Raw genomic sequence first — 21,075 nt, 5'->3', positions numbered from 1 at the left:
ATCGAGTTGAAGAAAGGTTTGTAATAATTAAGTTAAAATACTATATAATTGCCTTGGAGTTTAATTTGTTATTCACTACCTCGGGAAACCGAGATGGTAACAGTCCGTTTTATTAGAGAATGTCTTGACGAGGACTTCTTTTATAAACCGGGGTGTTACATTGTCACAATTCGACAACAACCCTAGTCTCCTTCTCTCCGAGCCTACTGTGATGTTGAATGGGTTAGCCGCAGGATATTGAGATTTGAGATAATTCTCCCATTTCATTAATCTTTCACCTTATACTAAATGTCTATGCCTCATGTTACTATTCACTGATGAATAGTAACTCCAATGATGAATAGTTCCACTTTTCTGGGCTGGACTCCGTGCTTTGGTTTGATTGGGCCTTGTTTTTCGGAATGCTGCATTGGTTAGACAAATGAATAGTAAATTTCTAATGCATACTAGATGCCACAATGAATAGTTGAACTCTTGGCGGGCGGGTCTGGGCCTATCTGCGCGGGTTTGGGTCTTGGGTAGGCGGGTCTGTATACTGGGCTCAATTCTTTCATAAAAAATCTCGGTTTCAGTCCAATACTCACATTACTTCCTTTTGGGCCTATTTTATTTTCCACTTCCTCCAACGTTCCCTTCTTACCACCACTCATTCTCCGTCTTTTCCTCCCCATCACTCCTTTCCCCTTTTACTCATTTCTTATCTCCGCCTAACCATTCTCCTTCAGGTATACTCATTTCTCATATTTTTTAATAAATTTGTGATGTGAATGATCTTTGTTTTCATACGGTTGTTGGTGATTGATGATTATCTGCGGTTTTGTGATGTGGGTATACTTTGCCTTTTCCCAAAACTGTTTACTTGATCATTATCTGCGGTTTCTTGATATGGGTATACTTTGCTTTTTCCCAAAAAATATGATCTTATTTCGCCACTCTTTTGATTCCAAATATGCAATTACAATCACCGATTTACATTGATTTCGCTGCTTGTATGGTAGGTTTCTGTTTTTGTTTCTTCTTTTTAGTGTGTTAATTTAATTTGGTCTGCCATTTGGTGGTACTGACTAACTGACGGTAGGTAGATAGGAAAGAAAGCTACGAGAAGCATCAGACGGTAGGTATTATACTCTATAAAATAAGGTGCTGATTGTTTGATTTTAGTTGCCCTCTATTAAGTTATTTTGATTTAATATTAGGGGTTTTAACTTGGATTTGTGATTGCTGTTAGGGTTGAGGGCTATGAAATTCAGACAGGAAAAGTTTGGAGATTCCTCTTGGCTCTTACAACAGCTCTGTCTTGTTCAAGAACTCAATTCCCACCCATTATCTTCTTTGTTCATGGTATATTAAGCAACTTTTTTTAGACGGAGGGATTATCAGCTTTTGGGTATTGAGATAACTAGACTATAACTCCCTCCTTCCCAATCATTTGTTTACGTTTTTATTAGTCTGTGTAAACAAGCAATTGAGATGGAGGGAGTATAAGCTTCTGGTTATTGAGATAACTAGACTATTATTCTCTCCTTCCCAATCATTTGTTTACGTTTGAAGTCCGTCTAAATAAATGATTGAGGCGGAGGGTGTATAAGCTTTAGGCTATTGAGATAAGTTAACTATTATTAATTTTGAGAAAGTTTGAGGTTTATTTGAGATTTATTTGTTCATAATATGGTTGAAAGTTTCACCTCAATGTATATGCTGTAGTCAATATGTGACGATTTGCCATTGCTAGATATGTGATTTAAGTTATAGTTGACTGTTATCCATCCAATTTCTTATCCATCAAGTGATTCCAATTCATCATGATATAATGTCTCAAATTCAGTTTGCGTGGAATATCAGCAGAAGATCTCAAAAATTTGAAAGAACGACTGGAACAGGAGGTGAGTTACTCCATAGTTACCTCGTGTATTGCATTGGGTGCTTTCTTTTCTTGATAAGAAGTTAATTGGCAGTCTAATATTTTTTCTGTCTTCATCTTATTTTAATAGTCTAAGCTCATCAGAAAAGTGCGAGTAATTGAATACTCTGAGCACCAACAACTGTGGTAGCCTTGTTGGAGATCCCGGATTTGGTCATGATATAAAATCCACTACATATTTGTAGAGGTTTTAAAGTTTATTGCAGTGGTATTAGTCACACTTATGGCTCAAATAATGAAACCATGCCATGAATCATGATGGCATATTCAGATGCTAAGATCAGGCTTTGATGGCATATTTATGGACCACCTCTAACACCATTTATTGGGTACTGGAACAAGACCAAAATATCCGCATTCTCCTCTCTCTACGTGTATTTGCATGTCTATTTTGCGAATACTCTTAATTATTATGCTAATCTTTGTGTTGTTTGTTAAGTAACAGAGAAGTTTAGCCACTCCAATTTTTTTTTTCCTTCTCTGTTTAAGAATTATGAAGATTGTTTAGGTTCCTTCACTTAATGTGCTAGATCAATCTATTTTATCTTTTCGAACTATGATGTTTTTGACTGATACAACATTGTTTATAACTGAGTTTAAGTGTTCCGTTTTCATCTATAATATTTGCCTTGCAGAATGATAAGAGGGAGAGAGTGGTCAAAACAAGTCGTGATATCACAATGAATAGCAAAAAAGTCATTTTTCAGGTGCACCGGTAAGTGCAATATAGACAACTGTAATGGTAAAGACTAAAAAGAATCTCGTTTTACATTTGATTTATTGCCTTTGAGTTATTCCATCTTTTCTGAGTAGTTTGTGTGAAAACTTATTTCTGACAATTATATGAATGCCTGGGTACTTGGGTGTGTGGGTTTTGATACTATTCGAAGTGTTGCTTGTCAAATATGTAATTAATACTGGTTGCCTGGTTGGTGGGACTCAAGGGAGATTTGGTTATATGAACGGATGAACATTATTCAAGAACCAAAGTCTAGATACTCCATTTGTTGTTGCATATGTATCTTGCTCTATTCTGGTATTTGTTTGTTCTATGTAGTTAAGAGACTTGCATTGGTTGGTAATATATGTTTTCTTAATAATGACAGAATTGGGAAGCAAAATAAAGACGCCGTACTAGAAAAGGCTGAGAAAGATTTACAAGCTATGAGGGATCAACATGTATCTCGACTTCTGAAAGAACTGAATGGGTCTGACTTCTGGAAACTGAGACGTGCATACTCTCTTGGGGTAGGTACTAAGTCATTGTTCTTCTCATAATTTAGAAAAGTCATGTCAGTTAACCATATCATTTAAGAGGTAAGATGCGGGTGGGTATCCACAGTGAGTCTTTTGGCTATGTGGGGTTTCATGATAGAAGCGGGGTTTCAACGACATTATTTTTTCAACTTCAACCTCATGTCATATTTCTTCCCTTGCTTGACTCGTGTTGGAAGACTTAGTCTGACCATGATTATATGGTAAAACTTTAGCGTCCCATATAATTTTGTTGGTCTTGTGGAAAGGGGTTGTAAGCATAACTAATTGCTGTTCTTTGCAGGTGCAAGAATATGTCGAAGCCGCAACATTTTGCAAATTCTGTAGAACTGGATCACTTCTGAATCTGGATGAGATTAATGCTACTTTCTTACCATTAAGTGACCCCTCCATTGAGCCCCTGCAAATCAATACGCTGGACTATCTTCTTGGGGTAATTGACCAATAAACTTTCTTCCTGCGTTCTACATTTGAATATTGTACGAGTAGTCTATTTTCTACTTCATAGTTTTTACAACACTGAGTAAAGACTAAGAGTATCGGATTCTTCTTGGGTGGGTTGACCTTTAATGAATTCCCATACTCCTTGAAAGACACAATTAAAGGATCCTTCCTTAAGTGTGATACCAAGATCTAGAAAGTTCTTAGTTCCGGATGTGTGGAACTCAAAAGAAAGGAGACCGGAAGATACTAAGATATAAAATTATTAGGATGGAAGAAATGGGTCATTGGTAAGGCCATGTTCAGTTTGTCTGGTAGTTTAGTTTTTATATAAGTTGCGTTGGGTTGAATCTGGGTTGCGGAATGTTAGATGACATAGTTCGACCTAAAGTTTCTCCCCAACTCAGGAAAAACATGTAATTCATTTACTGAAGAAACCAAGCTCTTGAAAGTTCCTAGATCCATTTTTTTGGAATAAAAAGGGAGTAGGAGATAGTGCGAGTGACTCCGTATTAGTTAGAGACAAAATGTTGTGGGTCATGCTAGAACCATGCTCAGGTTGTTAGGTCGTTTTAGTGTCCCTAAAATTCGATTCAAGCCTTTATTATGGGATTAGAAGGATGTCAAACGTTCAGAGAGAGCTAGACGTAAATTTTCGCCTGAAGTTGGTAAACCATGTTACTGTACTCCATTTGCCTTAGATAGTCTCGAGGTCTTCTGTTCAACTTGACCTGCGAGGAGAAATGAAGTACGCATGACTGTTTGATAGCTGAAACTGTATATGAGTTCCAGCATATTGAAAGTAGATCAGTTTGCGGACCCACTCAATTATGATTTATATGATTGGTACTACCAGCTCCAAAATTGTGTGGACTCTGCAAGTCTGCAGTGTATTATTCTATACAGTTTAGCATTAATGCGAGTTCTTTAAATCTTTTACAGATCAAGCTAGCATCAGTTTAACTAGGCATGAAGTACATGAAAAGAGTATTAGCAGTAGTCGGTGGTGGTCCGGAGGAAGAAGAAATAATCGTTCAAGGAGTTCGCTTCGCATTTAGTGTTCATCAGGTACATTTAGTAAACTCGCTATGAAAACGGAACTACCAACTAGGGTACATTCTTTTCACTGTAAATGGAACAAGAGCAATTATCGCTGCTGATAGGCTTGAATTATGATTAATGACTTTACCATGTGCCAATGTTGCTAAATTTTGCAAGTTAACTAATTCTTCAAATACTTTTTGTTATGCCAAGGGTTTCAGATTTTATTCAATGACTTTACCAGTTAAGCTAATAAACCTCTGCTAATAACTATGATCTATGTTTGCTCTCCAGTTTGCAGGAGGTTTTGATGTCGAAACTAAGACAACGTTTGAGGAGTTGAGAGACAAGGCCAAATCTTACCATTTACAATGCCAGAAGAAACAGCAACGAAGGCTTGCTTGCAGTCAATGCCCCTGATAATATTTCTTTTAGAGCGAACTCACCTGGCCATCTTTTGTTTTTGTAAAGATAAATCATGTAATCTCTTTTTTTGTGAGAACAAACAGGGAAGTGATCATTTTGCGATGTCTAATCTTATTATTTGTGGGAGCATTTATTGACACTCCAAAACAGCTTCAAACTCTTGGACTGTTGTATAATCATATGTTAGTAACTCCATATTTGTATTAGCTTTCTTCTCAGAAAACCAAAAAGAGCGTTTGTATTGATTAGTGAATATATTTTGCGGTGTTTCAGGCTAAGATGTATCAACATTGATAAATAAACAAGACCTAAAAAATACAATATTCTAAACTTATTGTCCATTTTCATTGAGAAGCAACGTTTTGTACTAAACTATGTATCTAAAACAAGTTTATTTGGGCGGTGTATGTAAATTAACCTATGTTTTGAAGGAAATTGTTTAGAATTTTCTGAAAAATCGTGTTAAAGAAAATCCGTGTGTCTTAAAAACCGTGTTAAAGAATATTTATTTGGGCGCATATTCATGCTCTTAGCAAAGTTAAATACGAAATATCCACGAAGGATTGTCATTTTGGTTGCAATCAATTCAACCATAAAAACAATATAACAACAAGAGTTTCATTATGAGCGACACTCAACATGTATAGACAACCGAACCAAATAAAAATACGTTAGCATACATGAAACGTCAAAGGTTAAACACAAATTATCATTGAAAACAGACACTATCCGTCAGAAGGTGAGGACGGATAGTACCCCTCTCACAAAATGCAAATGGATATTGCAAATGGGGGGAAATGGATACCCCCATTTGCCCACCCACTTGCATTTTGAGAGAGGTCCACTATCCGTCTTTAGCTTGTAACGGATAGTGATCGTCTTCAATGAGACAAACTGAAGGTTAAAATATCTTAGGGGACCGCGCGCTTTTGTGCACGGTATAACCAACTATGGTACGAGGAAGGGAGGAGGAACAAGAATATAGTATGCAGCTTACAGACCAAGATAGTTCACTAAATTATCAGTTAGTCGAGACAATCTTAATCAAAATGTCATTTTCTTGGAAGAAGTATAGGAAAAATTACGGAGGAGACACAAGAGAAGGCAGGGAGCCCCAGTAATAAAAGGGGGAGGACGAACAGGAAAAGGGATAAAGAGGCTGGTAAAAAGGCGGAGGAGGATGAGGCGTCAATGTTATAGAGAAATGAGAGAGGGTAAGAGGCGGACGTGGGGGAGATGGAGAGGAATAAGGTAGAAAAGGAGGAATGGGGGTAAGGGTAAGGGTAGCGGGACAAATAACAGGAGGAGAAGAGGAAGGAGGATATAATGCGAATGAGGGGAAAGGGAAATAGATGGATGTCTATAAAGAGAGTAAGGGGGAAAGAATAGGGGGTAGAGAGAAGGAAATCGAAGGATGTGAATGATAAGAGGAAAGGAAATGAGGCGGGAAGGGGGAGGAGAAAGGGGAAGATGTGCGTGGAGGAATAAAAAGGATAGGAGTAATATGAGAGAAACAGGAAGAGGTGGGGAAATGGAGGATATACAAGAGGAGGGTAAAGGAACATAGTAAGTATAAGAGAGGAGAAAGGGGAAAAGAAAGGAGGACATAGAGAAGGAGAAAGGGGAAAGGGAAGGAGGACTACGAGGTTGAAGAAGAGAAGGTGGTTTAGGATGCGACGGTGTTGAAGAGAAAAGAAAGAGATAAAGAGGATGACGAAGTAGTGGGTGGGGAAGGTTGGGGAAAAGGAGAAGGAAGAGGAGGATTAAGGAGGGCTAAGGGGAAAAGAGCGATTAGTATGAGAAGGAAGGGGATGAGGAAATGTGATGTTTACGTTATTTCGCAAAGTACAATATAATACTAATGACTTATGTATTCCGTGTAATTGTGTTCTTTAGCAATTAACCATCTAAGCAAAAAGTGTTGTTATATTCGGATATTCATGCTCCCAGCAAAGTTAAATACAAATTATTTATGAATGGGTTATAATTTTGTTTGCAATTGATTCAACCATCAAAATAATATAACAACAAGAGTTTCATTATGATTGACACTCAACGTGTACAGACAACCGAACCAGATCGTATATTCAGGCTCCCAACAAATTTAGAAACGAAATATTTACGAATGTGATCTTGTTTGCATTCGATTCGAACAACGAAAAAATTATAACAAGAAGAATTTCAACGCCATTCAAAATGTATAGAAACCAAATCAAATCAAGATTCGCTACTATGCATTTGAAACGTAAACGATTAGAATACCTTGGGGGGCGGCGCGCATCGCGCGCCGTGCAACCAACTAGTATAGTAAAAATATGAAAAAAGAGTGAAAATATATGAAGACGTTTTACTTATAAACGAACTCAAATAATACCCTGTAACAAGGTAACTTAGCCTATAAATAGGCATACAACCAAAATAACTAAAAGAGTAAAAACTAGGAATTGTGGGATCATGCCCACGACATATACTCGCATTTTTAGATCTTTTTAATTTAATAGGATTTGGTTCTGGTTCATTTCCCCATTTTTAGATCTTTTTATTTGAACCTGGTCCGGGTTTATGGGTCATGTGGCTGGCCAGGCAGGTGATTCTTTTCAGGTTTGTGCTTAACTAAACCAAGTTTGTGTCCAATTTTATATTAGCGGTCATGACCAATTTTTACCATAAAAATAGAACGGTCTTTGTATGAAATTGATTTGAGCCCTGTTTGGTAAACAACATATTAGCCAATTTTTAGCATATTCAAGAGTTCTAGCATGTTTGACCAATCAATATGCTAATTTTAGTGTTTGGTAAACAACATATTGAAACAGCATATTTGGGGTCAATATACTGTTTTACAATATGCTGCTTACCCCAGTATATTGTAAAATAGGAAATTTTTCTCCATTTTACAAAGAAAATTAACAATCTACTAATCGCCAATTACCAAACACTCAAATTAATTCTGCTAATTATAATATGTTAGTCAAACCTTCTGATAAAATCTGTCATTTATAATCTGCTTTTACAATCTGCTTCTGCTGAAATTAATCTGATGTTTACCAAACAGGGCACATTTCTAGCGTTTGGAAACCCTTAGAATTTGGAACTAGAATTGGACACAATTCCTTATCAATTCCAACCAAGTTAAAATTTGAGTCTCTCAAATTCCTACCATATAGTACGTAGTCATTTCAATTCCATCACTATTTACGTCTTTCTTATATGCAAATTTAATAGCAATATTTTTATTTTCTACTCCGTATTTTTTTTTTCCGATCGCAAATATTTTTCGTGAAAATTTTTATTTTTTTCAAATAAAAAAATTTCCTGATGACTTTGACCAATATCGATCTCCGCACAATTCCAATTCCATGAGTTTCCCAAACGAACTTTTGGATTTGGTATTGAATTCAAACATTTTAATTTGTACAATTAAAATCATGAAAATGAAATCAATTCCTCCCTTCCAAACACTACCTTAATAGAATCATTTTATAATAATTATTTTCTCTCTATTACACCAATCCATTATTTTCAAGATCAATTAAACCACTTGAATTACACCAAAGCGCATCTAAAGTATCAATAAAAATAAACCTCCTTGATGAAGAGGATCCGAACTTGTGTAAATGCAACTCTAGCATATATCCTTTTGCAAATATCCAAAGTAAACTCTTAGCAGAGTAACTTGACAAATACTCCTATAAGTCTATAATTGACAAGTAAAAACAAAAAAAATAAAGTGTGATTTCCTTATATGTCCCCTATTTTTGTTAATTTGAGAGTGAAAGGATGATTTGATGGTATTAAGTGCACATAATCAACATCATCAAAGTCAACTTTACTAATTGGATCTTATTGATTATGACAAAAGTTTCCCATTTTGTGAACTATAGTCTCATATTCAAAAAATCTTATCTCCTAATTTTGTAGACCGATAAACGAGTTATTTGAATCTGGTCTGAATCGAATGATATATATCTTTTGAACGTCTTAGTTTATATAAATATTGCATAAAATGTTAAATAGTAGACGCGCAAATAGTAAGTTTAAAATGTCTAATGAATTGTAAAATGTGTAAGTTATCTGGACGTCTCAAATCAGATGAATTGAGATTTCCTAAAATTGCAACTCCTTTATGATAGAATGAAATTCTTGTTCATATACATGATATAGCTATAATAAAATGTAAAATATAAATGAGACTAAAACGAACTTAAATAACTCAAACATTCAATTTTGAAAAGTGATTGCATATTTGCATGTGTTATCTTTTCATTATCTTTTCCTATAGACTATATAGTATATACCAAACTTGAGTGTGAACCAAATATCAACACATCTAACAAATTCGCCTCTATTATAAATCAATAATTAAAGAAATTGACTAGGAATAAAGTTAATGTGGATATGATTTACATACATTGAGGAGGTATTCACATTTCTTTACAGTGTAAGTACGTGATATTTATGCATGGTTTATGCAAATGCCGACCTAGTGATCGAAGGTCCCTATTTGTCTAACGTAAACCAAGTTGCAAATTTGGAAAGACATTGTTGCCTTTGTCACACGACGTATCAATGTCTTTAATGAAGCAATTGCTAGACGACATTATTTCATAATGTATAAAGATTATTAGAGTAAGTATCACATTTGAGTTTGTTTGGTTTTTGAGACTTGCATGCAGCTGATGTCACGGTGACATAGTTTCTAGAAAGAGAACCGTCTTATGTCTTATATAATATGAGACGACGTTTTTATTAGTTAAACATTCATGTATATAGTGGATAACGTACATACTCGATTGTTCGTTGTATTTTGTATTGTATTCTACTTGTGAGATTTTAGGGATTTTACTTAAACATGAATCCCTACTCTCTAGGGTTATGAACTTCCGAATCTCGATATCATGTGAGATAATCATCTAAATCAACATATTAAACCGATAATAACTATAGTCCAAGAAATTGTTTCAGATCGTAATAATTTTCATATTAAAAACGTTCTTATATAATGTATTCGATATGTACTGTCATCTGTACTTGGGCTTAGGTTGATTTAGTTTCCTGACGGATTTAGTAACTTAACAATTTTAATTGTTCTCAATTGATATTTTATTAAGAGGTTAGACATATAATATTATTCCAACGATATTGCACAAACACCAAGCTACTAAAGAGCAATTTATACACACCCATAAACATGAACGTGTATATGAAGCCCTTAATTAATAAAACCGCCATCCTTCACATTCCACTATTTCGATCCAATAATTAATCAGATATATATGTACTCTTTTCATTCCAATCATTTATTTACATTATCATTCTTTCATTCCAAGGTTTGAAGTAGAACTTGTTCACTCTTACACAATGCTATACGTACTACGTAGTGAACGATATTATTATCAATCAACTCCCAATTATACGATAAGTGGGCCACTAATATTTGGGAGATAGTCCAAGTCCATCATTTGGGCCTGTATTTTACTTAAAAACTTTCTTCACATGGTCCATGGACCACTATTTACCCTTAATTAAGGATAATATAATCCATTTCTTCAAATATCATTTTTCTTATAATGGAAAAAATTATGTTGAAAAGTCTTCATGTTTTTTCACTATAAATACCAAGCAAAAATTGAACTTAAATTATCAAATCTTTCCAATTATAAGCTATACAAAACATCCTTCTTCATACTATCTTAGCCTAAAAAGCTCAATTAGCTTAAGTTTAGTTTTTTTTCAATATGGCTTCACAAATTATGACACTAAGTTACCTTATATGCCTTAACCTTATGTTCTTCACTTTGGTTAGTGCTAACCACAATGTCCCTTGCCCACCACCACCAAGTCCACCACCATGGTGTCATTCGTGTGGCGGCCACCATGGTGGCGGTTCAACAACACCCAAAACATGTTGGAATAGTGTGGTCCCTCCAAGTGGGGCCCACATGATTAATAAGTTGAAGAAAAGTTGGGAGTGCTGGAGTTATTGAAAAGTAGTGCGCAAGTAGTGTACATGTTTGTCAAACTCAGCGTGCAGTTGCAAAATGTGCAGTGTGCTCAGTTGCAAAATGTGCAGTGTCCGTGAGTACTATAAAAGGCAAGCTTCAGCAAACAACAATCACACATCAATCCCCAGCAAACACATAAACTAGTAAGTGAGAAATAAGAGCCACTTACTAAGAGTGTGAGAGAAAAATACAGAGAGTTTGAGAGTTAGTGTGAGATCGCTCAAATAATCCTGTCGAGACGGTATCCAGGTTGGAAAGGCATAAAATCTCCAACGAGTCCCACACATTTAGAATATTATTTCGAGGGTCCGAGTGTTTATTCGGGTAGCAGGAATAATATTTTGTAATCTCCTAGTGGGTACTAGGAAAGACATTGTGTTCCCATTATTTTGCTTATAGTGGAGATATTAAGCGGCCTAAGGGTCCCGTGGTTTTTACCCTTATTCAAAGGGGTTTTCCACGTAGAAAATCGGTGTCCATATTCTCTATTTTATTGACGTATTTATTATCGTCTTGTCCATTTTATAATTACACTCCCGCAAGAGGGTAATAGGTCCACGCTTCCGCTCAATATTAACTTTGTTACCCAACAGAGTGGTATCGAGCTACGGTAGCTCTCGGTATACTTTGTGTAATTTATAAAAATGGAGGATACCGTCACAATCAGTGGCATGATAAAATTAACGGCGACCAATTATCCAATATGTAAGCCAAGAATGGAGGATATTCTTTATTGTAAGGACATGTACCATGTCGTCGCATCTTCGACGAAACCCGTTGATAAAACGGAAGATGCGTGGAATACATTAAATCGAAAGGTTGTCGGATTGATCCGTCAATTTATCGATCGAGTGTTTTTCAAAGCATGTAGCCGTGTGACACAGTGGCTAATACACTGGAATAGATTGGAGTCCATGTACGAACGCAAGACGGCGCTCAACAAAGCCTCTCTAGTTAGACGACTAGTGAGACAGAGGGAGTACAAAAGACGGTCGTAGCATGGTGGAGCACCTCAATGACTACCAGGGCTTGTTAAACCAGATAACAAGCATGAAGATAAGTCTCGCAGATGAGGTTCGAGCACTCTTACTTCTCGGCTCCCTCCCTGGACGGTGGAAACGCTCGTAGTGTCTTTAAGCAACTCCGTTCCGAGGAAGGAAACCTCACAATGACAATTGTGAAAGATAGCTTGCTTAATGAAGAAGCTAGAAGAAAAGAATTTGGTACTTCCAACTCTGTGGAAGTCCATGTTGCAGAAACCTCTCGTGGAAGAGGTAAAAGCAAAGGGTCGCAAAAACGCGATCAATCCAGGGGGAGATCGAAGGTCGAAAAGAAGTTTTCGCTACTATTGCGAGAGAGCCGCCACAAGCAAAATGAATGTCGGTTAAGGAAACGTGATCTAGCGAAAGGAAAATCTCGCAACAATGATCACGAAAGCCAAGGTGAAACCGGTCGTAGTTGCTAGTCTTGATGTATTTTTCATAGGTGACGATGGTTACCTAAATGTGGCATGTGAGGATAGTATGTGGGTTGTTGACTCTGGCGCGTCATACCACATCACCTCAAATGTCGACTTCTTCTCTTATATATCTTTCGGAAACTACGGTAGTGTAAGAATGGGAAATGATGGTTCCTCCAAAATCATTGGTATTGGAGATGTCGTTGCTTGCAAACCAACACTAGGCATAAGTTGGTACTAAAGAATGTCCGACATGTTCCTGACATCCGGTTAAACCTAATGTCTGCTTAGGGATGTTAGATGATGAAGGTTATTGCGATCAACTCAATGATGGCAAATGGAAGTTGACTAGAGGTTCTATGATCGTGGCGCGAGGAAAGAAGCAGAGAACACTTTATATGACTCAAGCGAAAGTGAGTCATGGAGAGGCAAACATTGTTGCACCAGATGCCTCTACCGAGCTTTGGCACAAAAGGCTCGGGCATATGAGCGAGAAGGGCCTACAAATCCTCGCTCGTAAGCAAATCCTCCCTGAAGTAAAAGGTGTGCCCCTAAAACCCTGTGTTGATTGTTTGGCTGGGAAACAACATAGGGTGGCATTTCAAAGAACGCCTCGGAAAAGGCGTAGCAACGTTTTGGATTTAGTCCATACGGATGTACATTCCATAATGAAAAGTCACATGACGGTGCATTGTATTTCGTGACTTTCATTGATGATCATTCTAGAAAAATATGGGCTTCTGCTTTGGCGAACAAGTCCCAAGTACTAGAATCATTCAAGGTGTTTCATGCTAAAGTTGAGAGAGAAACTGGCATGAAGTTGAAGAGCGTTAGAGCAGACAACGGCGGTGAGTATCGGGGTCCGTTTGAAGAATATTGTCGAGGCCATGGAATTAGGCTCGAGAAAACGGTTCCCAAGACACCACAACAGAATGGTGTAGCAGAGAGAATGAACAGGACAATCGGAGAAAGGATTCGGTCCATGCTCTCTCACGCAAAGCTTCCAAAAACGTTTTGGAAAGAAGCACTAAGGATAGTTTGTCTCACCGATTAACCGATCCCCCCGTTCCTCGGATGGTGATATCCGGAGAGAGTCCGGACAGAAAAGAAGTTTCCTACAAGAACTTGAGAGTCTTCGGATGCAGAGCGTTTGCTCATATCCCGAGAGACGAAAGAGCCAAGCTTGATGACAAAGCAAGACGAAGCAATGCATCTTCGTTGGGTATGGGGAAGAAGATTTCGGTTATCGTCTATGGGACCCGGTAGATAAGAAGATCTTCAGAAGTAGAGATGTGGTATTCTTTGAAGATCAGACGATAGAAGACTTTGAGAAGCCAAGAAAACCAAAGTCTGACCCCATGAGTCCAGCTAATGTGGACCCAAAAGCTCCTGAAGGGAATGATGATCATGGGGGAGAAGATCACAATGATGATTTTGACGGTGATGGTCCAGAGCCACCACAGGATCAAGTGATTCAACAGCCTCAACAACAACCTCAAGAAGTGAGGAGATCTGATAGGCATCGAAAGCCAAACTCCCTCCTTTCACCTGATATATGGGCATTGCTTAGTGACGGGGGAGAGCCAGAGTCTTATAATGAGGCTATTGCGGATGTTCACCAGAAAGAGTGGAAAATAGCCATGCAAGACGAGATCAAATCCTTGCATGAGAACCACACATATGATCTGGTAGAGTTGCCAAAGGCGTAAAAGCACTCAAGAATAAGTGGGTGTTCAAGTTGAAGATCGAAGAAAATAGCTCACAACCAAGGTACAAGGCGAGGTTGGTTGTGAAAGGGTTCGATCAAAAGAAGGGAATAGATTTCGATGAAATCTTTTCTCCGGTCGTGAAAATGTCTTCGATCCGAGTTGTGCTTGGCATGGCCGCAAGCATGGATATGGAGATCGAACAACTCGACGTGAAGAGATGAGCCTTCCTACATGGTGATTTGGAAGAAGAAATTTTCATGGAGCAACAAGGGTTTGAGGAGAAGGGAAATGAACACTTAGTGTGTCGGTTGAACAAGAGCTTGTACGGTCTAAAACAAGCTCCACGACAGTGGTATAAGAAATTTGAATCCTTCATGATAGATCATGGTTATCGAAGACGATCTTGCGGACCACTTTGTGTATTCGTGAAGAAGTTTCCGACGGGGATAATATTATCCTCGTTATATGTTGACGATATGCGATCGTTGGTCGTGATACTATGAAGATCGCTAATTTGAAGAAGGCGATGACCAAGTACTTTGCTATGAAAGACTTGGGTCCTGCAAAACAAATCCTTGGAATGAAAATCTCCCGTGACAGGGAAAATAAGAAAATATGGTTGTCACAGGAGAGGTATATTGAGAAGCTGTTAGAGAGGTTCAACATGCATAAGGCGAAGCCGATAAGTTCTCCACTATTTGGTCATTTCAAGTTGAGCTCTCGACAATGTCCGAAAGTGAGGCCGATGAACAAGAGATGCAGAAAGTTCCTTATGCATCTGCAGTTGGAAGTCTTATGTATGCGATGGTGTGCACAAGACCAGACATAGCTTATGCAGTTGGTGTCGTTAGTCGGTTCCTCTCAAATCCAGGAAAAGCGCCGGGAAGTCAAATGGATCCTCGGTATTTGCGCGGTACCTCCAAGATGTGCTTATGTTTTGGTCAAGGCGACCACATGCTAGATGGATATACAGATGCCGATCTAGCCGGAGATTGAGACTCAGAAAATCAACTTCGGGATACCCGATGACTTATGCGGGGGAGCAGATCATGGCAATCCAGGTTACGAAGTGTGTAGCTTTGTCCACTACAGAGGCGGAGTACATTGCAGTAACTGAAGCTTGTAAGGAACTTTTATGGATGAAGAAGTTCTTACAAGAGTTAGGTCAGGAACAGGAGAAGTATCGACTGTATTGTGATAGTCAGAGTGCGATTCATCTCGCAAAGAATCCCACCTTTCATTCCAGGTCCAAGCATATAGATGTCAGATATCATTGGATCCGAGATGTGTTAGATTCCAATCTCCTAGAGCTCGAGAAAATCCATACCGACGATAATGGGTCGGATATGATGACGAAGACGTTACCCATGGAGAAGCTCGACGTTTGTCGAAAGAAGGCGGGTATGACAGTGTCCCCACCTAGTCGGGAGGGGGAGAATTGTTGGAATAGTGTGGTCCCTCCAAGTGGGGCCCACATGATTAATAAGTTGAAGAAAAGTTGGGAGTGCTGGAGTTATTGAAAAGTAGTGCGCAAGTAGTGTACATGTTTGTCAAACTCAGCGTGCAGTTGCAAAATGTGCGGTGTGCTCGATTGCAAAATGTGCAGTGTCCGTGAGTACTATAAAAGGCAAGCTTCAGCAAACAACAATCACACATCAATCCCCAGCAAACACATAAACTAGTAAGTGAGAAATAAGAGCCACTTACTAAGAGTGTGAGAGAAAAATACAGAGAGTTTGAGAGTTAGTGTGGTACTGCTCAAATAATCCTGTCAGTACGGTATCCAGTTGGAAAGGCATAAAATCTCCAACTGAGTCCCACACATTTAGAATATTATTTCTGAGGGTCCGAGTGTTTATTCGGGTAGCCAGAATAATATTTGTAATCTCCTAGTGGGTACTAGGAAAGACATTGTGTTCCCATTATTTTGCTTATAGTGGAGATATTAAGCGGCCTAAGGGTCCCGTGGTTTTTACCCTTATTCAAAGGGGTTTTCCACGTAGAAAATCGGTGTCCATATTCTCTATTTTATTGACGTATTTATTATCGTCTTGTCCATTTTATAATTACACTCCCGCAAGAGGGTAATAGGTCCACGCTTCCGCTCAATATTAACGCCTGTTACCCAACAAAACACCACCATCACCAACACCCCCATCATCGTCTGGAGGCCACCCTATTGGCGGTCCAACAACACCCACAACACCTCCAGCACCAACACCACCATCACCAACACCCAAAACACCGCCAGCACCAACACCCCCATCATCGTCTGGAGGTGACAAATGCCCCATTGACATCCTTAAGTTGGCAGCATGTGCTAATGTCCTTCCCGGAGTACTCGGTGTAGTGCTCGGGGCCCCACCAAAAAGTCAATGTTGCAGTCTTATTAGTGGCTTGACTGACCTTGATGCAGCAATATGCCTTTGTACTGCCATCAAAGCTAATGTCTTAGGTATTAGCCTTGATGTTCCGATATCTTTGAACCTGTTGCTAAACTATTGCAACAAGGCCGGCGACTCCTCCGGCTTCCAGTGCTCTTAAGCACCTAAGACACTTAATTCTCCACCTGTACGTTGTTACATGCGAGCTCATCAAAAATACTAAAGAATACCACTTGGTGATACTATTTCATTTTCCGTTTCATATATTTACTTCTTCCATCTATGTTTATGTTTTAAATTTGTTGTGTTTGTGATCAATTAAGTTACCCTTAATTGACTTGAAATCATCTCTTACATCTCTATAGTTATCTTTTTGCTTCAAGTGTAATATGTACTGTAATAGTTTTACTTTCTTGAATGAAATACATAATTTTATCCAATTAATTATTGAGTGTATTTTTCTTCCTACTTTGTATTCCCTCTATTTCAATTATTTGTTTTTTTTTTTTTAAAATACCCCTTATAAAATATTTAAAAAGTAAATAAATGATTGAATCGGAAAGAGTATAGTTAGATTTGAAGGAAGCAATTAAAGGAACAAATGGGAGAGAAAAGCGAGAGAAAAGCGAAACAGAGGCGTGCGAAAAAGCGAAAAGCGAAAAGCAACAATAAATACATAAATAAGAAGTGTGCGATTCCACGTCTTTGTTTTGCTCTGTTTTGCTCAGTTCGCCATCTCCGGCCGCCTGAATACAGGTGGTGTGCCACCATGAGAGACGCCTAATCAGAGATACGTGACTCTGAGTTTGATTTCCAAGCTAATGGCAAGGAAGTCAAATCTCCAACGTCAACGGATGTTTAGAGGAAGAAGCATCCCTGCAGCTCCGTCGTCCTCGTCGCAAGAGCAGGAGAATGATTGTGAGATTCAAGGACCAACAAATGATGTAGGTGAGGGAGGAAAGTCCAAATCTATGACTGAAATAATGGGTATTCCAGAACTGGAGATTGAATCGGAGGATGAGGGAGACATTGATGAAGAAGCTGAAGACTCTGAAGAAGACGAAGCAGAAACGGAAGATTCCGAGGAAGTTAGAGCAGATGTAGAGGATGAAGACTCTGAAGACTCTGAAGAAGAAGCAGAAACAGAAGCCTCCGCTGACGTTATTGCAGATGGAGAGGACTCTATGGTCCCTGAGACGCAGGACAAGCCTGAACTTGGACCGAGTGCTGAAACAGAGGAAAACGACCAGAGACAGGGACGAAAGGAGACTGAAATGCTGCAGTTACAAGTTGAGGATGTAGAGGAAGAGATAGATTACTGGAGTCAAGCTGTAGTATGTTTCATACTTGGAGCTAACCCTCCCTGGGAGATCATAGAGGGTTTTGTCAGACGCATTTGGACGAAGTTCAATATAGACAAGATTTCTTTCATGCCAAATGGGATCTTTTTGGTTAGATTTAAAACCATGGAAATGAAGGAAAAGGTTCTACAGTCAGGTTTCTATATGTTTGATAATAAGCCACTGATAGTAAAGGAATGGGTAAAAGATATGGAAATGAAGAAGGATGATGTGAGGTCTGTACCGGCTTGGGTAAGGCTACACAGTCTTCCCCTGAAATTCTGGGGGAAGGGGCTGCCTAAGATTGCCAGTCTAGTCGGGAAATATGTCAAGAGTGATATGGCTACAGAGGAGAGAACAAGGTTGGGATACGCTAGAGTTATGGTGGAAATGGAGGTGGATCAAAAACTGCCAGAAAATATAGAATTTAAAGATGAGAAGGGGGTAGTGAATAGAGTTGCAGTGGAGTATGAGTGGAAACCAATTAGGTGCACTAAATGCAAGGGCATGGGACATGACAAGGAACAATGTAAAAAAGGAGTAGTTAAGAAGCAGGTGAATCAAGGTGTCAAAGGGTGGCGGCCTGTGGTGAATAAGCCTGCAGCGCCTGTAACCAGGACTGTGGGTATAGAGCAAGTGAAGTCAACTGAAATCCCTGATATCAGGGAGGAAGAGCGTATCCTTACTCCTACCAAAAGACTGGTCAAGATGCAAAGGCAGGAAAGGAATGTTGATGGAATTAGTACTGAAAATTTTGGATCTTTTTCTTATAAAGAGATAGTTACATCGCCGTCAAAGAAGATTGATTTAGATCAAAGGCACTCTACTCCTCCCATTCGTTCCACTTCTGGGACAAGAAGAGGAGGATAAAAGCACGGGACAAGAGGAGGTTGAATTCACAGGAGTTAGATTGGATAGGCCTTTGAAAGTTTATGTAATCCTTGAAAGAGCTTAGGCCGGTTTTCTTGCTTGTAACTGAAACTCATTTTTTATTTATATTACACTCACATTTTACCAAAAAAAAAAAAAATTAAAGGAACAAATGATTAATTAAATAAAACAATTTACATGATTTGGTTAGTGAGTAGGGTGTCATTTGTTTATTTTTTAAAATAATTCTTAAAAATGATACAAAAGTTAAACAAATGAATGAGAAAAAATAAACAAACAAATGAATAAGAAAATTGTGTACGTTGTTTTTACGTACGTACACAATTTGCATGCAATTGCATGCATAAGACCCTAACTATAAATTCCCATGCATGTATAAATGTACAGTGTATATAGAATAATAAACAAAGATAAACCCTAAATATAATTTTCCACACAAATGATCAACTTGCAGATATTCTTACGTACTAAGGCCTTAAGCTGTACATCCTTCGACGTACCTCTTTCCAAGTTAGGCGTTGCTCCTAATGATCGCTATTATTAGGCTCAATCTCGCCTCATTAGGCAACCAACTGTTTTCCAATAAAATCAATAATACTCCCTCCGTCACGATCAGTTGTTGTCCTTTAGTTTTTGCACAAAGACCAAGGAAAGTGAGAGGGGGGCAATTACTAAATCACAAGTGGAATAAATTGCGTGTAAATGATTAAATTACTCATCAAATTCATTTTTAAAATAGAAAGGACAACAAATGACTTGTTTGATTATAACGTGTGAGATGTTTACGGAGTACAAGGAATTAACTGGTTTCACCAAAACGTAGTTCGTGTTATATTTCACACTTCAAATATGTTGGATGGCTTAATCAGTTGTATGTACAACCACATTAGCTCATACGCACATGTGAAATTACCCACAAAAAATTAACAAAACTAGAAATAGATAACTATTTACCGGGATAGAGGGAATATCTCTCATAAACAAAAATAAATAAATGATTGAGATAGAGCCCAAAGGGAGTACAATTTATATAGAACCATAAACTAATGTAAGACAAACCTTAATTACAAATTTCCATGCGTGTTCTTTACCTACATACGAGCTAGGTTGCACGGAGACTCCTTCTAATTGGCGTTCCCGTGTCGGACACGACACTCGTCGGACACACGTCAAAAGGTGTCGCACACTTATAAAGTCGTGTCTAACTTTCATCTTTTATTTGGGCACGTGTCCGACACGTGTCCATGGTATTTTGAGCCGTGTCCATGGTATTTGGACACACCTTCAAACGGAATCAAGTTGAATTTAAGGTAAATGGCGTGAATTGTTATATGGTTGAATTTGGTTAGGAAATAAGTTGAATTAGCGGTAATGATGTTCTTTAGACTAGTAATGAGATGTCGAAATATATATATATATATATATATATATATATATATATATATATATATATATATATATATATATATATAAGAGAGTTTTTTCGAGCGATCTGAGAGCGTCCACATCATCAAAAATAAATTTAGGAAAGTATAATTTTTGATGTAAAAAATAAAGTAGAAAATCTTTTAATTATTATAATATGTATATTTCCTAAATTATATTCAAGTGATATTTCCAATTTTATATCAAAGTTTTACATTTCATTTGTCAAAAAAAAAAACATCGTTAAAAAAATTATAAAAATAATATAATTAGCTTTGTGGTAAAAAAATGCTATCATTAGACTATAAATTTTATATTATTTTCACATATTAAAGATGATGTACTTCTTAGTATGTAAAATTGTGTACTTTTTAGTATGTTTTCTCCCACATTGGAAAATAAGTAGGTGTGGTGAACATACTACATATAAATAGTAGAATAGTCCCACATTGAAAGATTAGTATAAGGTGGGTGATTCTATAATTATAAATAGGAGGCATATTTGGAACTTATGCATCAACCCAAAATTTTTTGAGTCTCTTAAGTATTGTCTTGGAGAGTTCTTAAAATTTTATATCATTATATTTTCTACCTATAGATTTTATATGTCTCACATAGAAAAATAATGTAGGTATGGTAAATATACTACGTTTAAATAATATAATTAGAATTGTGTTAAAAAATATAATGTAGGTGTGATAAATATACTACGTTTAAATAATATAATTAAAATTGTGTTAAAAAAATTCTATCATTAG

General features: G+C 37.7%; 2 protein-coding genes across 8 annotated transcripts; both read left to right on the top strand.

Moving 5' to 3' along the window:
• The first annotated feature begins 584 nt into the window (after nt 1-584).
• On the top strand, nt 585-5,299 carry LOC141592025 (uncharacterized). 7 transcript variants are annotated; one of them, XM_074412573.1, is made up of 9 exons: nt 945-994; nt 1,083-1,140; nt 1,229-1,341; nt 1,826-1,883; nt 2,557-2,636; nt 3,028-3,169; nt 3,480-3,629; nt 4,580-4,705; nt 4,973-5,299. In XM_074412573.1, the coding sequence occupies exons 5-8, from the start codon at nt 2,602-2,604 to the stop codon at nt 4,598-4,600; spliced, it is 348 nt and encodes a 115-aa protein (XP_074268674.1). In that variant the 5' UTR covers nt 945-994; nt 1,083-1,140; nt 1,229-1,341; nt 1,826-1,883; nt 2,557-2,601; the 3' UTR covers nt 4,601-4,705; nt 4,973-5,299. The 7 variants fall into 7 exon arrangements, with proteins under 7 accessions (XP_074268691.1, XP_074268707.1, XP_074268674.1 ...); XM_074412598.1 differs by having other exon boundaries at nt 945-998; nt 1,083-1,114; XM_074412582.1 differs by having other exon boundaries at nt 945-998.
• A 5,497-nt stretch (nt 5,300-10,796) lies between these two features.
• Nucleotides 10,797-17,099, top strand: LOC141592074 (uncharacterized). Its single transcript, XM_074412645.1, has 2 exons — nt 10,797-11,010; nt 16,414-17,099. Exons 1-2 carry the CDS (start codon nt 10,843-10,845, stop codon nt 16,819-16,821), a joined length of 576 nt encoding a protein of 191 aa, XP_074268746.1. The 5' UTR covers nt 10,797-10,842; the 3' UTR covers nt 16,822-17,099.
• The last annotated feature ends 3,976 nt before the right edge of the window (nt 17,100-21,075 follow it).

The sequence above is a fragment of the Silene latifolia genome, chromosome 1 (assembly GCF_048544455.1).
Source record: "Silene latifolia isolate original U9 population chromosome 1, ASM4854445v1, whole genome shotgun sequence".
NCBI lineage: Eukaryota > Viridiplantae > Streptophyta > Magnoliopsida > Caryophyllales > Caryophyllaceae > Silene > Silene latifolia.
Note: the sequence above shows the minus strand (reverse complement) of the source record. Positions and strands in the feature narration are given on the sequence as shown.

Coding starts and splice junctions, on each gene's coding strand:
- LOC141592074 (XM_074412645.1), top strand. CDS start 10,843: ATGGCTTCACAAATTATGACACTAAGTTACCTTATATGCCTTAACCTT. Junction 11,011..16,413: donor GTTCAACAACACCCAAAACA/TGTTGGAATAGT, acceptor CCCAACAAAACA/CCACCATCACCAACACCCCC.
- LOC141592025 (XM_074412590.1), top strand. CDS start 2,602: ATGAATAGCAAAAAAGTCATTTTTCAGGTGCACCG. Junction 2,637..3,027: donor GTCATTTTTCAGGTGCACCG/GTAAGTGCAATA, acceptor TAATAATGACAG/AATTGGGAAGCAAAATAAAG. Junction 3,170..3,479: donor GACGTGCATACTCTCTTGGG/GTAGGTACTAAG, acceptor TGTTCTTTGCAG/GTGCAAGAATATGTCGAAGC.